Below are 14395 nucleotides of genomic sequence, written 5' to 3' on the forward strand. Positions count from 1 at the left end.
ACTTCATTTTTCGGACCTTTCCATCTTCACCACGCCTCGCAGTGACACAGTCGCACCATGTGTGTTTAGAAGCGCTACATTGAAAATAGTCCGGTCTGAAATTGTTCTGAATGCTTTGTAATCAAATACACCAGTAATAAAAAATCATATCATAATGGAACAAAATACTGGCATTCAGTATGAACCCGTATACCCCCCAACTCTACTTGAGACTGATCAGATCATAGTTGCTTTCTAAGATTTGAACACTGCTCTAATTAGTTCCTTTTCTTTTGTTTCCAGATCATGTCCTACGGTCTCCTGGAAAAGATGAAGTTCAGTGCGCTGGAGCTGCAGGAGTATCTTGATACCTACAGTACCAGAGAGGAGGCGGCTGTATCGGTGAGCACACTAACTGTTTTCTTATTTTTTTTCCCCATGCGAATATGTGACAAACAAAATAATCCTCACTTCTTCTTCTTCTTCTTTTTTGCCAACTCTACATTGTTTTCCCTTCAGTGGCTGCGAAACTGTAAGGACACATTTCCCAGGTGTCCCGGTGACAGCGTGGTCACCTGCCAACCTGGAGACTCGGAGGAGAAGGTACATTTATTTATTTATCAAAACATACAAAAGTGAACAAGTTGGCCACACTATTTGCCTTCTTTGCATGTTTGAGGTGTGTTTTCTGTTTCACCCTCCTGCCTTCTCTCCGAGCCACTAAGAAGTAAAACGAAAGTTACGTATGTAACTACGGTTCTATGAATCCTGGATGACCGCCAGAGGCGGTGCTTCAAGCACTGAATGCATCCATCTCGCGCATGCGCAGGTCGAGTATTATACCAACAAAGTCACCTGTGACCCCTGATGACCCCGGTCACCTATATCTTCCGGTGACATCAGAGGATCGGTTCCTGCAGAATCTTCTCGCGAGTGCACGAGGATTCTGAGTGACGGAACGCTCTGGCGGTCATCCAGGATTCATAGAACCGTAGTTACATACGTAACTTTCGTTCTATTTCATCCTTACTGACCGCCAGAGGCGGTGCTTCAAGCACTGGATGACCCATAACAACAAAGTCACGAAGAATTCCAATGCATACCTCATTGAGAGGAAACAGCAGAGTCAGGCAACAGGACCACACCCATCGGATGGGGGTGGCAACATTCACCCGATAGAACCTGGAGAAGGTACTTGGTGATGCCCATGATGCTGCATCACAGATGTCTTCCAGGGGCACACCACGCAGGGCCGCCCATGATGTTGAGACGGCCCTGGTAGAGTGGCACCTCACCCCTGACGGCAGGGGATGACCACCTCCTTTATATGCGTGGGTGATGACGTCAACAACCCAATGAGACAGTCGTTGTTTGGAGAGAGCACAGCCTTTCCTAGGACCACCATAGCAGAGGAAGAGCTGGTCTGACCGTCTTATACCTGCGGTCGCAGTTACATAGGTTCTCAGAGCCCGCACAGGACACAGCAGTCTTAACCTGTCCTCCCCTGCTGGGGGGACAAGTTGTGCTAGGTGGATAGGTCGATTGAGGTTCAATGACGACAGAACCTTCGGGAGAAAGGCTGTGTTTGGCCAAAGAGTAACCCCTGAACCATCCGAGTTCCACCTCAGACATGAATCACTGACGGATAGAGCATGTAGCTCTCCGACCCGCTTTGCTGAAGCAATGGCAAGGAGAAAGGCAGTCTTAACAGAGACCCACTTCAGCTCTGCCTGTTCCAGGGGTTCAAAGGGAGGCAAACACAGAGCATCTAGCACCAGGTGCAGATCCCATGCTGGGGCACGCTGTGCTCGTGGGGTTCGCAACCGCCACGCCCCCTTCAGAAAAAGTGACACCAATCTGTGGCACCCTACTGTGTCATTTTCCACCCGAACATGTCGAGAGGAAATGGCTGCCACATACACCCTCAGAGTAGCCGGGGACCGACCCTTATCCAAGAGTGACTGGAGGAACTCCAAAATCTTAGGGATTGAACAGTTCACAGGGTCCTCACCCCTGTCTGAACACCACTCAGTGAACAGCTGCCACCTATTTTCATATTGCAACCGGGTAGAAGGCGCCCTGGCATTCAATATGGTATTACAGACAGAATTTGAACACTCTGTCAGTAGGGGGTTGGGCCCTGCAGCGGCCAGACCCATAGCTGCAGGCGAGGAGGGTCGGGATGCCAAATCTGGCCCTGTAACTGAGACAGGAGATCTTTCCTGTCGGGGAGGCGCCATGGTGAGCTGCGGCAGAGCCTGCTCAGCAATGGGAACCACGTCCTGCCTGGCCAAAAGGGGGCTACCAACAGCAGTCTGTGGCCCTGCTGGAGGACCCTCTGTAGCGTTGGAAAAATCAGAGGGATTGGCGGAAACGCATAGAGAAGACTGTCTGGCCAATCGTGGGCAAGAGCGTCCTGACCCAGAGGGCTGCTCTCTTCTGTCAAAGAGAACCAGAGAGGGCAATGGGTCGACTCCTCCGTGGCAAACAGATCCACCTCTGCCTTGCCAAAGACCTCCCAGATTTTGAGAACGACCTCTGGATGAAGCCGCCACTCCCCTGGCGGCGGTTTGTAACGAGAGAGGAAGTCGGCAGCCTGGTTCTTTTCCCCGGGCAAATACATTGCTCTCAGGCTGGCCAGACGTGGGGCTGCCCACAACAGCAGGTCCCGGGATGCCTGCAACAGTTGGGCAGACCTGGTGCCCCCCTGGTGGTTTATGTGGGAGACGGTTGAGACATTGTCCGACCGTATAAGCACATGTCGGCCTCTCAGGAAGGGAAGGAAGAAAAGCAGTGCCCTGTGCACAGCCCACAGTTCTAGAACATTGATATGCACCGAGCGGTCTCGAGCAGACCACAGCCCCTGAGCTGTCCGGTTCTGCCACACGGCGCCCCACCCTGAGAGGGAGGCATCTGTTGTGATGGCTTCCCGACGGGATGCAATGGAACCCAAGGGCATGCCCTGAAGGAGAAATGATCTCTCTCTCCATGAGGCCAGAGCAAGAAGGCAACAGCGTGACACTCTGAGTCTCCTGTGCCTGTGCCATCGAACATCGAAATGAAAGCTGTGCAGCCACCTCTGAAGAGGACGTAGCGACAGCAGTCCCAGAGGAACCACATTGGCAGCAGCCGTCAGTTTCCCGAGGAGGCGCAAAAACTCCACATAGCGCAACCACCTGCCTTCCTGAAACAAGAGAAGGAGGCGGAGAATGTCGTCCACCCGCTGTGGTGACGGACAGGCCTTCATGGCGACTGAATCGAGAGTCATTCCGAGAAAGAGTGTGCTCTGCGAGGGAACCAGGCAACTCTTGGTAAAATTTACCTTCAGGCCCAGTCGGGCCACGTGGGACAGAAGATGTGTCGTGTCCAGGGCCATCTGAGATTGGGACGGTGCACAGATGAGCCAGTCGTCCAGATATGGGAGGACCTTCATGCCCTGCGACTGCAGGGGTGAGAGGGCTGCCATCATGCACCTGGTGAAAACCCGTGGGGAAAGGGAGAGGCCAAACGGGAGCACCCTGAACTGGTAATGACGCCCGTGAAAAGCGAACCGCAGAAACTGTCTGTGGTTTGGAGCTATGGGGACATGAAAGTAGGCATCCTTCAGGTCTATTGATGTAAACCACTCCTCTCTGGCCACAGTGCGCAGAACCTCTGCATTGCTGAGCATGTGGAACCTCAAGACCTTCAGGAATCTGTTGAGACCCCTCAGGTCGAGGATGGGACGGAGTCCGCCGTCTTTCTTTGTTACTAGAAAGTAAGTGGAGTAGAATCCCCCTGGTTGCAACAGGGGATCTACTGGCTCGATGGCACCTTTGTCCAGGAGGACGGACAACTCCTGGCTGAGGGCTTGGGCTTTTGCCGGGTCGCGTATGATGGTCATCTTGACCCGGCCATAGGCTGGGGGCCGGCGTCGGAACTGAAGTTTGTACCCGTGGGTCAAGGTGGAAAGCACCCAGGGGTCCCTGGTGGAAGCAGCCCAGTAACTGAGCTGCTGCTGGGAAAAACAGCCGACGACCGGCCCCTGGGCCTCAGCGCCGGGTCCCCCGGCCTCTAGAGGCTCTGGGGGCACGATGGGCAGCATGAGAGGCCTGAGGTTGCCTAGAGGGCAGCTGCTCAGAGGCCCGAAAACCCCGTGCCTGCTGGTGGGCAGGCAGTGAAGGTGTGCGCTGAGACCTGCGATAGCTACTGGGATAAGCCTGTGGATGAGGCCGGCGCTGGGGGGCAACTGAAGAGCTCCTAGGGCCGCTAGGAGGGGGCATATTCCTTTGAAGCTCAGACAGCTGAAATCGAGTCTGTCTGGCTTGAACTGTGCGGTTAAGCGCCTCTAGAGCCGCAGACCCAAATAGCTCCCCAGGTTCCACCGGAACACTGCGGAGAGTTCTCCTACATGCATCAGTCAGAGGAGATTGCGCCAGCCAAACCTGACGGCGAGCCTGGACGAGAGTGGACATCAATCGCCCCAGCTCTCTTAGACATCAGCGCGAATGCCTGCAGGGAAGCGTCGCTGAAATTGTGGACGGGAGCATCCACTGTAGTCTCCTGCAGGGATGCTGATAGCGCGAGCAGCAGGTGGGACATAGAATTACCTATGCGTCCCATGCGTGCCGCTGCGTCATAGGCTTTACAGAGTAGGTCATCCGTAACCCGACACTGGGGACGAGGACACCTCGCATCTGGCCTCAGAGCCTCATCAGGCGAGACAATCAGAGCAGCTATAGGGGGCTCAATTGCTGGCATGCGGCCCAAGCCAAATCTGGGTGCATCCTGCATGGCTGCCAGGGTGCGGCCATCAGATGTTGCATGAGAGAGAGTTCTAGAATCCCTCCAACATGCATGCAACTCCCTCAGATATTCTTCTGATGGGGGGACAGTAAAGTTAGTGTGGGATGGACCACGCCTGAAGAAAGCACTGGCTGGAGCCGACTGAGCTTGCGGTAGGTCTAACTGCAAACGGGCCAGGGCCATACGAATGATGGCTCCCATTGAGCCATCATCAGAACCACCAGCGGAGCTGTGGGTCGATGAGCAGGAGCCTGCCGCGGAAGCACGGGAGGTTACATCCTGCGCAACCACTTCCGGCTCATATTCAGCAAATTGAGTGGCTGACGCCGCCATGGAAAGCACATCTTCCTCCGGCTCCAAGATGGCCGCTGGAGGCACTGAAGCAGCTGGCTCCCCTGCACTAGTCCCAGACTGGAAGGTTAGGAAGAGGGATTTCATATTATTAATTTCTGTTGTTAACTGGTCCACCTTGGAAGCAAGGCTGGACTCCTTAACCCTCTTCCTGGAAGTGGGGACTGCTGTCTCGGCAGCACGACGTTTGGGCCTGCCAGACCGAGTTGGAACCACTCCCTGTGCTGGGGTCAGCTGTTCAGCTGATGGGCTGAGGGTCAACAGTTGTTCTACCTCAGCTAGTCTGGCAGCCCTCACTGCCCGGGGCATGAAGCTGCAGTTCATGCAGGCGTCATCTGAAAGAGCCTCCTTCAGATGCTCAAGGCCGAGGCATGAGGGACACAAATCATGGCCATCTTCAGGCTGCAGAGAAGCCATACAGGCCGAACAAGAATGGTTGCCAAACATGGTGACAACCAGGAAAACAAACAGAAAGCAACAGACAGTGGGAGAGGGAGCGAAACCGCCGCCGTCACCAGATAAATGTTGCAGGAGATGAGTTAGCCTCAGCGGGAACACTGCTACCAACTACAAAATCACACCTATGCTGGGAGCGGGAGCGTAAGCACTGCCTTCACCAGTTAGGGGTATTTGCACAAAACGGGCACAGTCAAAATGGCACCACAATACACAAACTAAGGTAGGCCGAGCGAAAAACGCCGGTAATAATTAATAGGGAAAGAAAAGTATCAAACGGTCAAGAAAATGACCGCTGATGCACATCAATCAACTGAAATACCAAGTGCAATGCAAATGCCGGGAGAGGGAGCGAAATCACTACCGTCACCAACAAGTGAAAAATGCAACACAAAACGAGTACAATCGGTTGCACCGATAGTCAACGGCAAGCACACGCAATGCCTACAGCTAATTGGCAAACATTAGCGGTACAGATGCTGGGAGAGGGAGCGAGGTCACTGCCTTCACCAGCAACTGAAAAATAATACAAATATATAGCGGTACAAATGTCGGGAGAGGGAGCGAGGCCACTGCCTTCACCAACAATTGAAAATATAATACAAATATATAATACAACCATATACCGGTACGAATGCCGGAGAGGGAGCGAGGCCACTGCCTTCACCAGCAAACGAAACAACAAAACAAAGCGAATGCAAAAGGGTTGCACCGATAGTCAGCACTAATGGCAAGCACACGCAATGCCAACAGCTGATTCACATAATATTATGCCGGGAGAGGGAGCGGGAACACTACCTCCACCAACAAAAAACAAATACAACCAACGAGTAACCGGTTGCACTTAAGAATGTATATAATAGAACGAAATAAACTTATCCAACCGAGGATGAAAAGCCGATGCAGATGTGTCCGCGGCAAACCACAAACCTCTCGGCGGAGTCCGTTGCAGCCTTTGGAGGGGCGAGCAGCTCGCGGCTCCGACGAAACGTCGCAAGGCTACCGGCAACGAAGCAATAGCCACTTAGCTTTAGCTAGCGTAGTGGCGTGCAGTTACCTGCGAAGCGAGAAGATGAAAAGGAACCGATCCTCTGATGTCACCGGAAGATATAGGTGACCGGGGTCATCAGGGGTCACAGGTGACTTTGTTGGTATAATACTCGACCTGCGCATGCGCGAGATGGATGCATTCAGTGCTTGAAGCACCGCCTCTGGCGGTCAGTAAGGATGAAATAGAACTCAAAGATGCTGATTTTTGACACTGCTACTGACTAATACCTGGTGGTCTGACTGCAAATAGTCACGGTTTATGTGGTGCAATGCATGTGTCTTATTGACGCTCTGTCTTCCTCTCACCTCACTCTGACGCCCTAACATGCTCTCTCGCTGTCTAGCAAATGGAGTCTCTTGCAGTAAGTTCTCTTCCAAGTTTCTTCACTTCACTGCTGTTAATTGCTCTTAAATCAACTGCTTAATTTACTTTCCACGAGACAATCAGGACGTAGAGTGAATCCTTTGCATGTGTGTGTGTGTGCAGAGAATACAACAAAACTGTGTTTGTGTTAGTGTGTGTTCACCAATACTGCTCAATCTGACCTTGTTTGCTTGGTTGATGTCTTCTAGCAACTGGAGCTTTGTCAGAGGCTCTACAAGCTGCACTTCCAGCTCCTCCTCCTGTTCCAGTCCTACTGCTCGCTCATTGGTCAAGTCCACGCCATCAGTTCTGTGCCTGAGGTGAGACGAGTTCATGAAGATGGAGCCTGTTGGTTGTCTTTTGAAGATTCACTAGGAAGATGATCTGTGTTCAAAATAGATATCAACACATTTGATGTTTTTCTTTGTTGAGTGTGAAATTCTGTTTTTATTGTTATTTGTTAAGTTATGTAAAGTGCTTATTTGAAAGCTGGATGTTTTCTCTGTCAGTGTGATGGAATATTTGAATAATCTTTTCATCCAGCTGCTACTCTCCATCTCTGTGTAAAATTTTAGTTGCTCATTTGTAGAAAAATGATTCTGCGTTTATCTTGATTATTTAGTCTAATTATAATAATTATAAGTGTTCCTATAAAGGCTTCTCCTGCGTCGACATAAAGCTCAAACCACCGTCTGTGTTCTGTCGCCCTCCCACCTCTTAGCTGCTGAACATGTCTCGGGAGCTCACTGATCTGAAGACCAGCCTGCAGGCGGCGGAGGCGGCCGTGGCCAGCGACCTGGAGCACAAACACTTGGCCCACACCCACGCGCACGCCACCCAGGTGGCCGCCATGGTCGTGCCCAGCTTCCCCAGCTCGGAGGCAGCCGTGCAGGCCATCCTGGAGTGTCTCAAGAACCACGAGTTCACCAAAGCTGTGCGCTACATCCAGGAGTGCAGGTGCGTGAATGTAATAGCCGCCAGATGTTCTCATCATCCAGTGCTGATGCAACAATAAATCTAATGTCACGTATCTCCCACTCTTCTCAGGAGGCAGTGGCCCACCGGAGTGTTCGGCGGCAGCTCCGAGACCGAGGTCCAGACGCTGCTCAACGTCTACTTTCGCCACCAGACCCTGGGTCAGACCGGCACCATCGCGCTGGTCGGCTCCCGGCAGGACCTGAGCCTGATCTGCTCCAAGCTCCTGGAGCTCAACGGGGAGATCCGCGACATGATCCGCCGCGCCCAGGGTTACCGGGTCGTCACAACCTACCTCCCCGACTCCAGCGCCTCCGGGACAAGCCTCTGACAGGAGCTCAGGAGCCCCCCTCCCCCTCCTTCCCCTCCTCCCCCTCCTCCTCCTCCTTTCACTTCGCTGCAACCGTTGACCCTCCCGAAACTCCCTCCTCACCCTCCACTGCCTGCTCTTCCAGAGGAGGCCCCGCACCCTCACACCTGGCCCCTGCCCCCTCCCGTGTGTCTGGTGCCTCGGCTGCACAGCTCCAGACCGCTGCCCGCCTACCGCCCCGCCCAGCGCTAGAGCCGCAGTCGCGTTCGCACCCGCGCTCCTCACCCGCTGTGAACCCCGACGCCCCTCCGCTCGAATTTCCCAACCCTCCAGACCTGTTCTCGTCGCACAGCTGCTCCAGCACGCCAGACTTTACACTGCCACGCAAACACGCGCTGAGGAGGAGTCACCTCGACGAGAACGCGAGCCTTTACTGCCCTTTCAGAGGACACTCATCGCACAGTTCGCCGCTGTCGCACTCGCGCTGCGGCAAACACCCGACGACGCCGTCCCTCGCGCCCAACGGGCTCCCGACGGTCGCCTCGGAGCCCACCTTGCTCACGCGCGCCTACGCGAGCGAACCGCCCGCTCCTCCCCGAGGATCGCACCTCCCCCATTTCCCCCGCTCCCCATACAAACACCCTCCCCCGCCCTCGCTGCTCGACTGTGACACAGTGTTAACACACGGCCCCGCTCCGTCTTCATCTCTCCCCCCTCCGCCTCCCCCGCCTCCCCCTCCCTGTCCCACCGCCGGCCCCCCAGGAGAGGCCGCCGCTTGGGGTTGCTGCTGCTCACTCGGCGGCGCCGCCACTCCCTTGACGCGCTACCTGGGGAAGGTGGGGCACGCCGCCCTGCCCCTACTGAAAGTAGGGGGGCTCCTGAAAGCTGAACCGTCAGACGTCCAAACCTGAGACGCTGACGCCACCGAACCCGAGGACCTAAAACTTCTATCGATCCAAATGCCTGAAACGAAACTATTCCTGACCAACTTTTAGATGTTTGCATCTGGAGGGGAGTCAGCGACGAGACGATTTTACACTTTAAGGCCAGGGAGTCGCATCCCGCTCACGGTGGAATGGATCTCTGAACCCACTGGATACACAGATCGCTGCCTGCCGACGAAGTCTCCGCTTCGCAGCTACACGTCGTAAATGATGTGCTCTCAGTGTACGTCCTGCTGGCGTTGAATGGTCGCCGCTCAGCGCCTGATCTGCTCTGCACCTGAGGACCAGTGAAGGCTCGGATTCCTGACTCCTCCTTCAAGGATTATGTCGGTCGCATCAGCGGAGACAGCGAGGAGAGCACCTGTGACACTACGTAGCATCACTGGAAGAGTTTTCCTCTATTGCACTAAGTGGAGTTTTGGTATTAGTTTTTTAAATTATGTTACAGAAAGGCGATTGTGTTACTGTTTCGTTTTGTTACTGTGAGAGAGAGAAAGAGAGAGAGAGAGAGAAAAAAAAGACTTTCGCTGAGAAGGAAAAGCCAAATGCTGGAGTGACTTTTTCTCTCCCGCCGCGTCTACTGTTCTGAGAAACTGTGCAATGCATGACCTGGGTAAAATGCTTTCTACTGTACACGAGCGTCCCTTTCGCACTTCCGGGAAAAACAAAAAAACAAAAAAACTCTGACCTCAGACTGACCGGCAGAGCGGACGCGGACTCGATTCAAGCGCAATTCATCATGCTGCTCTAGCCCCGACTATATTCTGTATCAGCCAACCAGCTTTGTGCCCGACTGCTGTTGTAAACACTGGTGGACTAATCACGCCATCGCCTAGTGCCGTACACTCTTCTGTGGCTAGTGGTAGCGTCATTAGTGAGCGTCACTACACACTATAATTCTCACTGTCCTACACTGTTGCGCGTCGCGTTCACACGCCGAGAGAGGGCGGCGCACGCGCACGCGGGATATTTCGCGTCTTTCTGTCTGTAAAATAGTTATCGTCACACAACCATAGTAGCATATGTTTGTGTGTGGTTTGTAATTAAGGGAAAATGCTGACATTCAGCGCTCATTGTTGATGTTGAAAACCTGTGCTACTACTGAACGCCTCCTGTCGTCGGCCCTTTTTTCGTGACTCTCCCTCGGCCCCCCCCTCTCTCACGTCTCGCCCCCTTTTTCGCTGTACAAATGTCTTTTTTTTTCCTATTTATATCCGCTATGAATCAACACTCATTCGACTTAGGTTTTATATCGATGTTTCGCTCTCTACGATCAAACTGCCATGCATGCGTCCTCCGTGTACCGTATGGGGTGTTTGAAATATTTATTAACAAAGTCATATTTTATCTGAAAGATACGTTTGTATGAGGTGCAAAAGGGAGCTTCAAGCTCACGCGGGTGCGCTGTTTTTTTTTGTTGTTGTTGTTGTTGTTTTTTTTTCCTTGTGTGTGGGAGAACGTGTGTTTGCATGCCAAACAAGAAGTTGCACATTTTTAAAGCTTTTTAGATGAAGAACGTAGTTTTTTTTTCACCTTGTAAATACTTTTACAGCCTTTGTGAAGTTGTTTTGAGTTGATGCTCTGTACAAGTTGGTGTCAAAGTAAAGACATATCAAAATGATTTCTTGTCTATGTCACATCTCAGTTATTTCTTTATTTACCAACTATGTAAACATATCAGCCTTAGCATTATGTTGGTCCCCCCCTTTTTTTTGGCCAAATCAGCCCAGACCTGTTGAGGCATTGACTCAACCTCCTCCTCTGAACGTGTGCTGTGGTATCTGGCGCCAAGATGTGAGCAGCAGATCCCTTAAGTCCCATGAGTCGCAAGGTTAGGCCTTCATGGATCACGCTTGTTTTTGTCGAGCACGTCCCACAGATGCTTGATTGAACTTGTGTTCCTCAGACCATTGTTTTTCGTCTGCGGTGATGTGATGTAAAAGAAAATACATCAGACCTGACCCTTCTTCCATTGCTCCGTGGTCCAGATCTGTTGCTCACGTGGGTACTTTTGGCAATGGACAGGGGTCAACATGGGCAACGTGAGTGGTTTATTCCCACATAGCCCCATACTAAACCAACCGCTCTTATCAAACTCACTGAAATCCTCCTTAATGCCCATTTCTCCCGCTTCCAACACATCAACCAGGAGGACAAAATTGCTGCTCGGTGCAATTCAGTCATTTTCCATCCTCTTATCTGGTGGCAACAGGCCAAGTGAGAACTCTCTCCCTAGCAACACATCCAGCTCATCCCAGGGAATCCCGAGACGTTCCCAAGCCAGACGAGATAAATAATCCTGGGTCTTCTCCGGGGACTCCTCCCGGCCGGCCGGGCCCAGTAAACCTCCAAAGGGAAGGCATGCTAAAGAGCAGTGGTTTAACGCCGAGCTCCCTCCAAATGTCCCAACTTCTCACCCCATCTCCAAGGCTGAGCCGAGCCACCCTTCAGAGGAACCTCATTTCAGCAGCGATGCCACTCTTTAAGTCACTACCCTCAGTTCATGAGCATAGGTGAGGATTTGGAACGAAGCTCCCAACCTTGAACACAGGTTCCACTTATGATGCGAGAGTTTCATGACAAATCTACATGCATGCTAGTGTCACAAGTCAAAACCAGACAGAGCAGCTTAATGCACAAAGAACATCAACGTGAGGCGCAAAGAATAATTCATAAACTTTATTTAATTTTTTTTTACAAAAACAGTTTCCATATTAACCGACAGCACTAATGGTGGGAAAGCATTTACAGAAGCCACCTCAGGTAACCGACCGAGGTGGAGATCCGGCTCACACGATGTATTTGAAGCTGTAGGTGGCGTCGCAGGACAGCCTCATTCCTTTGCAGCGGCAGCACAGGTCCTGGCGGTGAGGCCTCTTCATGTTGATGTGCCTCTGCTTCTTCTCACAGCTGCAGCACGTCTGAGAGCAACCCTGAGAGGACAGCAAGAGTCAAGAACACCAGAAACCGCTCGGACATTCGCGAGACCTGTTGGAGGACGCCGACACTTGAGGAAACCCCGTCTGCTCGAACACTCAAAATCCTGCAGCAACGCCAGAACCAGATGATCCACTTACATTGGGACGTTTCCTTTTTTTAGGGTAGGAATACGCACCTTGCAGAGGATGGCCTCCACTCTGTAGGGGTTAAACCCCACCTGACACTTCCGGCAGAGCTGCTTGTAGTACACCTGCCAGAACAAGGGTCACCCCGAATTAATTTTATGAATCTCGAGACACGAGTTATGAGATAGAAGCCGACTCACCTTACTGGTTCCAGAGATGCACCACACATAAGCACTCTCCCACCGGATGTTGCATTTTTTACAGTGGAAAAACCCATACCTCTGCTCCAGGAACTAAGGCGAAAATGTCAGATGTCATCTGTGCACAAAATCTTTGCACGCAATTGCAGAGTTTAAGGGTTTGACATGAGATGCAGAATAAAAACCAATGCGGACACCAGGGGCCTAAAATGCTTGGCGTTTGCTGCCTTTTCGTTTTATTTTATAGGAACAATCGTATAACTTCTTGCACCCTGCTCTGGTTTTTTCATTCTTCCGTTTACCTCTCACTCAGCATATTTGATTCTGCATAAGGCTTTACACTTTTAAATTCATATCCATGTTTATTTTATTTACAGCACTTTAGTGTGGACTCCCGTATTGAGTTAGATTTTTTGAGTTTGCAGGGGGTCTTGTTCAAATGGATGCACAACATTTCTATGCAAATAGAGTTCCAGCGTGTGGAAACCCTAACACAAGGTGCACAGTGTGGCATCTGAGGAAACTTTAAAGAGTCCCAGCAGGTTATTTTTGCAGATTGATCCAGATTCACCATGTGGATACTGGGGAGATGGCCCTAATGAGGCTCCTAACTGGTGGGAACGTTTTCAATCCTTTGGTTTCTCTTGAAATATTCACCTGAAACATGGAGCCCTTGGAAGACTGGTGGAAAGACTTCACCGCGTCCTCGCCAGCGTCAGACTCCGCTTTCTCAGGGGCCTCGGCCTCTCCTTCGCTTCCACAGTCATCGCTGAGCTTCTTCATGAAAATCCTGCGGTCGAAAACCGGCGAGTAGATGGAGACGGGTCTCAGGAAGCGCAGCTTGCAGACCGAAGGGGGAGGCGTGCTGAGCTGCGGATTCCCGTCCGGTTTGGACAGATCCGGACTCCTGGGGGAGTTTGGGGAGGGAGGATGTTCGTGGCAGAACAGCGTTTTGGGACCCAGCGAGCACTGCACGATTTTATCCACCTTGGCGTTCACCTGCACGCCGCACTCTTTGGTGTCGGCTTTCTTGAGGGGAGGCGGTAAGCCGGGGTTGACCTGGGACAGGATGGCCTTGCAGAGCTCCAGGTAGTTGAGGCCCTGCGGGGTCACGAAGCGGCCCTCTCGCTTGGCCCAGCCGCTGCCCTGAGCCGGGGGGCCGCTGGCCGGGTTACCGTAGACGGCGTACGGTGGGAAAGTGGAGAGGAACCCCTCCATCCTGGAGCCATGAAACCGGTTCAAGTTCTTCTTCTTGCGATTTAAACCGGTTGCGCTAATTGGTCGATTGCGAACAGCGGCGCGCATGCTCTAATTAACAAACATTTAGAAATAATAATAATAATAAAAATAATAATAATAAAAAACAATGTAGTAATACTCCGTGTAGAAATTAATATTAGACTGTAACACATGAAATTACAAACTTCTAAATTTTGTAGCTCATGTTAAGCAATTGAAATTAATTAACCTTGTATCTTATGGTATTCAATAAATATGTCTTATTGCAATTTAAATAAATTGGATATTATTATGATTTTTTGTTATTTTAATTTAACTAATTAATTTAATTAAATGAGCAAAACTGACGGAATTAATAGTGCACGGCTGAAAAAAAGACAACGCGCACCAATTTTCTGTGGTACAGTGATTTCGATTTGAAGGGTGCAAATCTTAAATATTATATTGGAGCTCCCCCTATAGCCCATGTAGGCTAGAGACCCACCACACACAGACAAAGCTGACAGCTGAGGCATCTTTCCAGTCATGAGCACCGCCTTGGCAAGAAGCATTTATTGATTGTGCGCCGAAATACACCAAAAACGACAAACGTCCCTGTGACATTTTTGAGGAGCAGATGTGTCAGAGGCCGACACGTGAAGTGAAATGGGGAAAGAAATGGCTCCTCGGCAGAATAT

General features: G+C 51.5%; 2 protein-coding genes across 6 annotated transcripts in view; one reads left to right on the plus strand and one right to left on the minus strand.

Annotated features, from left to right (window-relative positions):
• The window catches only part of fryb (furry homolog b (Drosophila)), a 48178-nt gene extending 37343 nt beyond the window's left edge, over positions 1-10835 (plus strand). For 3 of the 5 annotated variants that reach the window (XM_047606634.1, XM_047606631.1, XM_047606633.1), the window contains 6 exons: positions 283-381; positions 499-582; positions 6966-6983; positions 7195-7305; positions 7707-7942; positions 8033-10835. In XM_047606634.1, coding sequence (XP_047462590.1) covers positions 283-381; positions 499-582; positions 6966-6983; positions 7195-7305; positions 7707-7942; positions 8033-8291 — 807 coding nt within the window. In that variant the 3' untranslated portion in view covers positions 8292-10835. The remainder of the gene's footprint in view (positions 1-282; positions 382-498; positions 583-6965; positions 6984-7194; positions 7306-7706; positions 7943-8032) is intronic. The other 2 variants (XM_047606635.1, XM_047606636.1) reach the window with 1 other exon arrangement.
• A 1043-nt stretch (positions 10836-11878) lies between these two features.
• zar1l (zygote arrest 1-like) lies at positions 11879-13738 on the minus strand. Its single transcript, XM_047607304.1, has 4 exons — positions 13137-13738; positions 12480-12572; positions 12330-12404; positions 11879-12147 (listed from the first exon to the last, which is right to left on the minus strand). Exons 1-4 carry the CDS (start codon positions 13695-13697, stop codon positions 12004-12006), a joined length of 873 nt encoding a protein of 290 aa, XP_047463260.1. The 5' UTR covers positions 13698-13738; the 3' UTR covers positions 11879-12003.
• Between the last annotated feature and the right edge of the window lie 657 nt (positions 13739-14395).

The sequence above is a fragment of the Mugil cephalus genome, chromosome 15 (assembly GCF_022458985.1).
Source record: "Mugil cephalus isolate CIBA_MC_2020 chromosome 15, CIBA_Mcephalus_1.1, whole genome shotgun sequence".
Classification (NCBI taxonomy): Eukaryota; Metazoa; Chordata; class Actinopteri; order Mugiliformes; family Mugilidae; genus Mugil; species Mugil cephalus.

Bases quoted from the DNA above. Each gene is read 5' to 3' on its own strand.
- zar1l (XM_047607304.1), bottom strand. From the start codon at position 13,697: ATGGAGGGGTTCCTCTCCACTTTCCCACCGTACGCCGTCTACGGTAAC. The intron at 12,405-12,479 runs GTGAGTCGGCTT...TTGTTCTGGCAG, and splicing joins GCATCTCTGGAACCAGTAAG to GTGTACTACAAGCAGCTCTG. The intron at 12,148-12,329 runs GTGCGTATTCCT...CTGTCCTCTCAG, and splicing joins TGGAGGCCATCCTCTGCAAG to GGTTGCTCTCAGACGTGCTG.